Source organism: Lipotes vexillifer, unplaced genomic scaffold, assembly GCF_000442215.2.
Source record: "Lipotes vexillifer unplaced genomic scaffold, Lipotes_vexillifer_v1.1 scaffold109, whole genome shotgun sequence".
In the NCBI taxonomy this organism is placed as follows: domain Eukaryota; kingdom Metazoa; phylum Chordata; class Mammalia; order Artiodactyla; family Lipotidae; genus Lipotes; species Lipotes vexillifer.
The window spans coordinates 1,942,527-1,951,389 of NW_006790015.1; the positions used below are offsets into that span (position 1 = coordinate 1,942,527).

Here is an 8,863-nt window from a genome sequence, read left to right on the forward strand (position 1 = left end):
TTTTTTTGCGGTACGCGGGCCTCTCACTGCTGTGGCCTCTCCCGTTGCGGAGCACAGGCTCCGGACGCGCAGGCTCAGCGGCCATGGCTCACGTGCCCAGCCGCTCCGCGGCATGTGGGATCTTCCCGGACCGGGGCACGAACCCGTGTCCCCTGCATCGGCAGGCCGACTCTCAACCACTCTGCCACCAGGGAAGCCCCTCCTTTATTCTTTTGTCTGTAGTACAAAATAGACCTTATGATATTTCACTAATTCTAATTAGTGGTCTGATCTCAGAAGAGATCACGTTTTTATCTGTATTTGTAAATGTTTTATCCTTTAAATTGTGTATGCATTTAATTTTTTTCCCCTTGTAAGTGTTAAAGTGTGATGCTGCAGTATTATTTCAGTCCCTTTGGACTTCTGCATTGAGACTATTTGCAATAGTGCATAAAATATTTTTCTGGGTGTATAGGAGTATGAAAATTTGAATTTTGTTTTATTAAATGGTGTAAAGTCTGAAGCATGTGTGTATCAATTTTTGTTTCAGGCAAATTTAAGGTGTGTGACAGAAAAAAGATACATAAGAATGTGTTCTAATTTTTAACATTCCTAGAAGGAGACCTGGCCTTACAGGGAAGCATTGGGAGCCTGTCTCTGAGTGACCTTACATCCCATGGAGAGTTCTATAGAGAACGGTTCACTACAAGTGGGGAAGAAGCACTCATCTTCCAGACTTTCAAGTAAAAACACCGATCTTTTCTCACTTAACATTTTGTCATAATTGCTTGTTGTTTCAAATTCTTGTCAGCTAAACAATGAAGAAAAGTTTTAAAAAATTGTAACATCTTACGTAAAATTGATTTGATCTAGTTATGGGGAATCTTGATTTATATATATCCAATGCAATGGATCTGCCTTGAAGTGGGCGACTCAGGCTTAATAAATAAATGGGGTATGATTGAAATAATTGTGATTATTATTAGTCTGGTTTCACACCAACTTGTTATGTGACTTTGAGCAAGTCACTTAATCTCCATGCATCAGTTTTTCTATAGAAATATTGAGGGGACTCTGTTAGATCAATTTCCATCTAGCTCTGAATGTTCTGGAATGATTTCAGCCTGAGAAAGTTGTTGAAGATACGGGTTTTAAATTACATTACGCATTTTTCCCAGTACAAACATAATCCATATTCAATTTTAGAACTTAGAAGGCCTTTTTAGCCTATGTAGTTATTAAAGAATGGTTTTCTCAGAAAGCAGAAAGTTTAAAAGGCTGGTTTTTCAACCTCTCAGGGAACGGTTAGAAAAGATAGGTATCCAGCTCTGCTCCCAAATATTCTGGTCTGCGGTAGTATTCTTTTTCTTTTAAACTTGCCGAAGTGAGTTTTTAAAATTTTTGGCCGCGCCACACAGCATGTGGGATCTTAATTCCCTGACCAGGGATCAAACCCGCGCCCCCTGCACTGGAAGCACGGAGTCTTAACCACTGGACCACCAGGGAAGTCCTGCCGGAGTGATTTTAATGTTCAACCAGAGTTGAGAAAAATGGTCCCTAAAGATGTCTGAGAACTTTTTCTTTCCTTTCCAGAGGAAGTATATCATACTGTTCTGAGAATTTAGATTGATTTGTTTGCAGTGTTACCTACCACAGTGGCATGGTTCTCTAATAAATGAGATAATTAATGTAAAGCTCTTAACTCTCTGCCTGGCACAAAACAGGTGCTCACGTAATACGAGTTCTTTTCCCCAGTGACTGTGTCCTGTATAATAATTTATTGTTATGGCGTCATGTTCCATTACATGTAAAACCATTTGTAAAAGTTTCCTAATTTATCTGTGAATGTAGATGCTGAAAGTCTTGAGCTTGCATTTCACTGAAACAAAAAGACTTCTTTCAGCTTCCAGAAGACAGGTTGCCCCAGAAACTTTGGTTCTGTTGCCTAATTTTCTTTACCAATTGTTTTGTGGTCTTATTTTTATTACCTTTCAAGCCCATATTGTCACAGTCTTTGCTAGAAGAGTGAGCAGGAATAGTCACTTTTCCTTAAAGGCAGGGAAAAAGAGCCTCAGGGGAAAGGTCTGAACCACAGGTGGCTTCTGAGTGAGTTCTGGAGTCGTGAGTGGGTTCAGCACCCAGAGCTGTCCCCCTGTTTATAGCTCTGGCCATCATGCCAGACTTTTATTTAACATCCTCAACACATGGCGGGAGCTTAGAAAGGAAGTAATTATTGGAGTTTGCTTTCTAAAACTTGATTGGTGGATTTCCATTTTAATAAAGCTGTTTTCTAGGGAAACCCGTAAGTCAACCCAAGTTTTCTTCAAATACTAATTTGCATCTTGCTGCTGTCTGAGTCACATTTTTGCCCTTCCTCCTAGATATGGCCGGCCCGACCCGCTGCTCCGGAGGGAGTACGACATTCGAGTGAGCCTCCAGATGGCCTCCGTGCAGTATGTGCACACCCAGCGCTTCCAGGCGGAGGTGGTGGCCTTCATCCAGCACTTCACTCAGCTGCAGGACGTGTTAGGGCGCCAGCGAGCTGCCATTGAGGGGCAGACGGTAGGTAGTGTCATTGATCCAAGATGCTTTTCCAGTTTGACTGATCAGTAGAACTTTTAAATCTCTAGAGGTAAATCTGGAAAATTTCACTGAAAAAGGTGAAGCTAATTAGGTAATCTTAAGCTTACTACTGTCTTCCAGGTAGCTGATTATCTACAGAAATCTTACTGTAATCGGAGAGCTTATATTCCTTATTCATCATATCGTGTTTTAATTTTCTTTGAAGTTTAGCTTTAGCTTGCTCTAAAAAAGATAAACTAAGTTTATGGATAACACTAAAGACTTCAGGTCCCTTTTAGAACTTCAGTGGGGTTACTTCTGCTGGAAAATGGTCCCAAAGAACGTATCTATTGTATTATAGAAAGAGGATTTTTTTCAGATATAGTTCTCCAACTTCTTAGTTCATGGCTCCCTTTAATGTCTTAGAAGTTTTCCCGTGATACGTCCTAGGCCAAAAGAAACACCTAATGGTCTTTCCATTTCCTAAGTAATGAAGTCTAAACAGCTTAATAAGTATATATGTCCAACAGCTTAGTAGCTGTTAGAAAAAAAAAACACGTAAGTGAAAAATGAGATTTTTATTTCATTTTTAAATAACCGTAATTCCTTCCTAGTAGGAAGGATGTATGTGCCTCTTGGGCACTGAACAGTTTCTCACACTTGGAATCAGGTTGAACATCACAGCCCTCATTTCCTTTTCCACATTTATTTTCTCATGGTACTTGCTTTTTATAGCAGCAACTGCTTAAGACCCAGCTTTGCAAAGATGTGACATCATTGAAAGGAATGTAGCATGATCTAACATTGAGTGTAAACCATCTCAAGTTAGTAGTTTGTGCAGTGTCTAACAGATGATGTGTTTCCCTCAAAGATTTAAAATGTCCTGGCAGTGCACCTGTGAGTGTGAGGCAGCCTCCTGTGGTGTCTTGGCACACAGTTTGGGAACCACAGAAAACAATTACAGTGTAGTTCTTTGTAAAACTTGTTATTTATTTATTTTTAAGCTTTATTAGGTGAAAGATAAAAATTTAAGTCTTTACAATGGCAACACTTAAAAATTTTATGTTTTAGTTTAAATTAAGAAATTTTGAATATGTTGTATATTGTTTTAGTGCAGAATCAAAGTAAAAAAGGACATTTGGAGAAAAGTCTCTTTCTCAGTTCCTTTTCTCAGCCACCCAATTTCTGTCCTTGGCAACAATCAGTGTTACTGGTTTCCTGTGTATGTTATAGAGAAGGTATTTGTTTTTAAATATAAAAGTACAATCAAATTATAGGGAATCTGGAAAAGATATCTTATCCGTTTTCTAGCACCATAGGTATGTTTTATGTTCTTTTTTCCCTATACATGTTTCCATCGTTATAATTACGGAGTATGTAACCTTTTTTTCTCTCTTTAGAAGCTTAAAAAAAAACAATTTAGTATTTGATACATATAAAGAATATCTGTAGCATGTTTATAAATTACAAAGTGTGATAGTAGAAGGAACATCTATGAACCCACCACCAAAATAAAAATTAAAACATTACTAAGACTGTTGCATGTGGTCCTTCCCTATCTCATTCTGTTAATGCCTCAGGTAACCCCTCTCCTGATTTTTGGGTCGACTGGTCCCTTTAAAATTAAAAGAAAACTTTGTATACAGTATCTTTTGTTTTGCTTGTTTGACCTTTATAAAAACGGCATTAAAGTTGCTTGTATCCATTTGCTAATTGTCTCCCAGCGCTAATCCCTGCATCCTGGTAGCCCCTGGCCAACTTGCTATTACAACAGAATACAGCCATGTTCATTCGCTTCCTTATTGTCTGTGGATGCTTCTTTTTTTTTTTTTTTTTTTTTTTTTTTTTTTTTTTTTTTCCCGATACGCGGGCCTCTCACTGTTGTGGCCTTTCCCGTTGTGGAGCACAGGCTCTGGACGCGCAGGCTCAGCGGCCATGGCTCACGGGCCCAGCCGCTCCGCGGCATGTGGGATCTTCCCGGACCGGGGCACGAACCCGTGTCCCCTGCATCGGCAGGTGGACTCTCAACCACTGCGCCACCAGGGAAGCCCTGTGGATGCTTTTATAGTTTTCTCGATTTGCTCCAATATCTTATGGATTTTGTATCTATGCTCCTGAGGGATATTAGTTTGTTGTTTTCTTTTCTTAAAAAGGAAAGATTGCCTTTTTTCTGGTTTTGGTAACTGGTCAGTGCTGTCCTTGTAGTATGAATTGGGAAGTGTTCCCTATTCTATTTTCAGAATAGTTTGTGTAGAATTGACATTATTTCTTCCGTTATATATTCTGGATATAAGACTTTTGGTATATGTATTACAGATATTTTCTCCTAGTCTATAGGTTTTTTCCCCATTTAAAAAATTTTTTTTAGTTTTGGCTGCGCTGGGTCTTAGTTGTAGCATGCAGGATCTTCGTTGTGACATGCAGGATCTTTGTTTTAGTTGCAGCATGCGGGCTTCTTAGTTGCAGCATGCGAACTCTTAATTGCGGCATGCATGCGGGATCTAGTTCCCTGGCCAGGGGTCGAACCCAGGCCCTGTGCATTGGGAGCATGGAGCCTTACCCACTGGACCTTTTCCCATTTTCTTAATACTATTTTTTGAAAAGCAGGAGTCTTTCATTTTTTTTTTTTTTTTTAATTTCTCTTTAAATTTATTTATTTTTTGGCTGCGTTGGGGCTTCGTTGCTGTGCACGGGCTTTCTCTAGCTGCGGCGAATGGGGGCTACTCTTTGTTGCGGTGCACGGGCTTCTCATTGCGATTGCTTCTCTTGTTGTGGAGCATGGGCTCTAGGCACACGGGCTTCAGTAGTTGTGGCTCGCGGGCTCTAGAGCACAGGCTCAGTAGTTGTGGTGCACGGGCTTAGTTGCTCCGCGGCATGTGGGATCTTCCCGGAGCAGGGCTCGAACCCGTGTTTCCTTCATTGGCAGGCGGATTCTTAACCACTGAACCACCAGGGAAGTCCCAGAAGTCTTTCATTTTGATGAAGTCCAATTTTTTCCTTTTAGGTTAGTGCTGTGTGTTTTGTGAAAGAAATCTGCTTACCACTAGGTGGCAAAAAATTTCTCCTATTTCCTCTTTTAGAAGTGTTATAATTTTAGACCTCTTCCATTTTGAGTTAATTTTTGTGTATTTTGTGAAGTAAGGGTTGAGATTTTTTTTCCATATATGTATTCAGACTATTCTTTTCCCATTGAATTACCTTGACACTTCTGTTGAGAATGTATGCGTGTATTTCCTTATTCTCTATTCTGTTCCATTGATTTATATTTAATTGTATACCACCCTGTCTTGATTGCTCTTGCTTTATGATATGTCTTGAAATCAGATAATGTAAGTCCTCCAACTTGTTTCAAAGATGTATTGGCTATTATAGGTCCTTTGTTTTTCTCTATAAATTTTAGAATCAGCTTGTCTGTTTCTACAGTAAAGTCAGCTAGGATTTGATTGGGATTGCCTTGAATCCATATATCTGGAGAATTGACATCTTAACAATATTGAGTCTTTGGATCCTTGAGTATGGTATATCCCTCCATTTAATTAGATCTTCAGTTTCTCTCAGCAGTGTTTCGTAGTTCTGGGTATACCATTCTTACACATCTTTTGTTAAATTTATCCCTAGGTGTTTCACAATTTCGATGCTATTGTAAATTGTATCAATAAAAATTTCAGTGTACAATTGTTGATTGAAAGTTTGAGAAATATAATTGACTCATATACTGACATGTTGACCTCATATCCTACAATCTTGCTAAACTTACTTATTGTAGTTCCTTTAGATTCTTTAGGGTTTTCTACGTAGATTATTATGTTGTCTGTGAATAAGAGAGTTTTCTTTTTTCCTTTCCAACCTGTATACCTTTTTGTGTGGACTAGGACTTCCACTACAGTGTTGAATAGAAGTGGTGAGAGTGGGTATCCATGCTTTGTTCCTTATCTTAGAGGGAAAACATTGTCTTTCACAGATGTTACGTATGTGATGTTAGCTCTAGATAGTTTGCGTGTGTTTTTAAGTTCTCTGTCTACTTCGTCTGAATTGTCAATTTGTTGGCATGAACTTGTTCATAGGTTCCCACATCTTTTTAATATTAAGTTCTCTAGCAGTGTCCCTGACTCTTCCCCTGATAGTGGTGATTTTTGTTTCCTTCCTTTTTTCTTGATTAATATAGGTAGAGTCTTATACTTTCAATCAACTTATGGAGGCCTGTGTTAGGCCCATGCATACTGTTAACAAGCATGCCGTGTGCACTTGAAAAGAATGTAAAATGGTTGTTGGGTAGAGTGTTCTGTAAATGTTTAATTGATTTTTCTCTGTTGTTTATCTGTTTTCTAAATAACTGGTTTCTGCTCTTTATCTTTGTCTTCCTTCTCCTTACTTAGGTTGATTTTGCTTTTCTACCTTCTTAAGCTGGAAGCTTTATTGATTTTAAATCTTTAATATAAAATAAGTATTTAATGCTAAACATTTTTCTTTAAGTACCTTTTTAAGTGCATTCCATGAATTTTTTTTTTTTTTGCGGTACGGGGGCCTCTCACTGTTGTGGCCTCTCCCGTTGTGGAGCACAGGCTCCGGACGCGCAGGCTCAGCGGCCATGGCTCACGGGCCCAGCCTCTCCGCGGCATGTGGGATCTTCCCGGACCGGGGCACGAACCCGTGTCCCCTGCATCGGCAGGCGGACTCTCAACCACTACGCCACCAGGGAAACCCTGAATTTTAATGTGCTGTGTTTTCTTTATCAGTAAGGTCAAAATATTTTTTAAATTTCTCTTGTGATTTCTTCTGTGACCCATGGGTTATTTAGAAGTGTATAGTCTAATTTCCAGATATTTGGGGGTGTTCCATTATCTTCTTGTTACTGATTTCTAATTTAACTCCTTGGTGTTCATAGAATATATTCTGTGTGATTTTAATTGTTTTAGATTTATAAATTCATGAAACTTTTGGAAACTTGAGATGATTTGATTATAAAATTAGGGAATTAATTGAACCTCTAACCCAATTTTCCTTCTTGTTTCAGGTGAGAGATCAAGCCCAGCGTTGTTCACGGGTTCTCCTGGATATTGAGGCTGGTGCTCCTGTTCTTCTTATCCCAGAAAGTTCCAGATCAAATAATCTGATTGTAGCGAATTTGGGGAAGTTGAAAGTCAAGAACAAGTTTCTCTTTGCTGGTATTCCTGGGACCTTTACCTTACAAGATAAGGTGAGCAGTCAGCACCCATTCCCTTCTCAGTTCACCTGGCATTGGAATGCCAATCGAAAAATTCAGATGCTGCCATAAGAAGATTCCTAACCACTGTTACTTTTATAGTATGTGTGGCTTGAAGAATACTTTTTTGGACATTTTATTAACATTTCAATTAACCTTTCATAGAGGTAGTGTAAATTACAACTCTTACTAACTGTATGTAGTAACTTATTTTAGCAAACAAATCAACAGAACCATCTTTATAGTGCTTTCCTCATAGGCTGAACTCATAGTAATCAACTTTTTATACTATGTGGCTTTTTTCAGAAGACGTGATTTGGCCCAAGGCTTATCTGAAGCCATTTAAAAATACCTTAATAATTAAATCATATGGAGTATACTGCTTTACAGTTTAAAAGTACGTTAACACTTATTTCTTATAACATGTTTAGAGGTAATTGGGATGAGGATTGCTGCTTTCATTTTACATTTGGAAAAGCTAGGACTCATTGAGAATACATGATGAAAATGGGAAACCCTAGTAAATCACAGACTTAGCACTGATAGGACCTAGGAGGTGGTCCCACCCATTTTTGCAGTTGAGGAGACCAGTAACTTGTTGGAATTAGAGACTGTCTTATGTTCTAAGGGTGTGTGTGTGTGTGTGTGTCTTTTTTTTTTTTTTTGCGGTACGGGGGCCTCTCCCTGTTGTGGCCTCTCCCGTTGCGGAGCACAGGCTCCGGACGCGCAGGCTCAGCGGCCATGGCTCACGGGCCCAGCTGCTCCGCGGCATGTGGGATCTTCCCGGACCGGGGCATGAACCCGTGTCCCCTGCATCGGCAGGCGGACTCTCAACCACTGCGCCACCAGGGAAGCCCTGTATGTGTGTTTTAATATTTATTTATTTATTTTGGCTGCACTGGGTTTTAGTTGTGGCACGTGGGATCTTCGTTGCGGCATGTAGAATCTTTAGTTGCGGCATGTGGACTTCTTAGTTGTGGCATGCATGCAGGATCTAGTTCCCTGACCAGGGATTCAAATCTGGGCCCCCTGCAGTGGGAGCGCGGAGTCTTACCCACTGGACCACGAGGGAAGTCCCTCTAGATGTGTGTGTGGTTTTTTTTTTTTTTTTTTTTTTGA

At 39.7% G+C, this 8,863-nt stretch overlaps 1 protein-coding gene across 1 annotated transcript in view; it reads left to right on the forward strand.

The window, feature by feature from the left end:
• VPS13D (vacuolar protein sorting 13 homolog D) overlaps window positions 1-8,863 on the forward strand; it is a 242,824-nt gene that overhangs the window by 43,248 nt on the left and 190,713 nt on the right. The window contains exons 22-24 of the mRNA XM_007463189.1: window positions 596-722; window positions 2,361-2,541; window positions 7,556-7,738. Of these exons, the coding sequence (XP_007463251.1) occupies window positions 596-722; window positions 2,361-2,541; window positions 7,556-7,738 (491 nt within the window). The remainder of the gene's footprint in view (window positions 1-595; window positions 723-2,360; window positions 2,542-7,555; window positions 7,739-8,863) is intronic.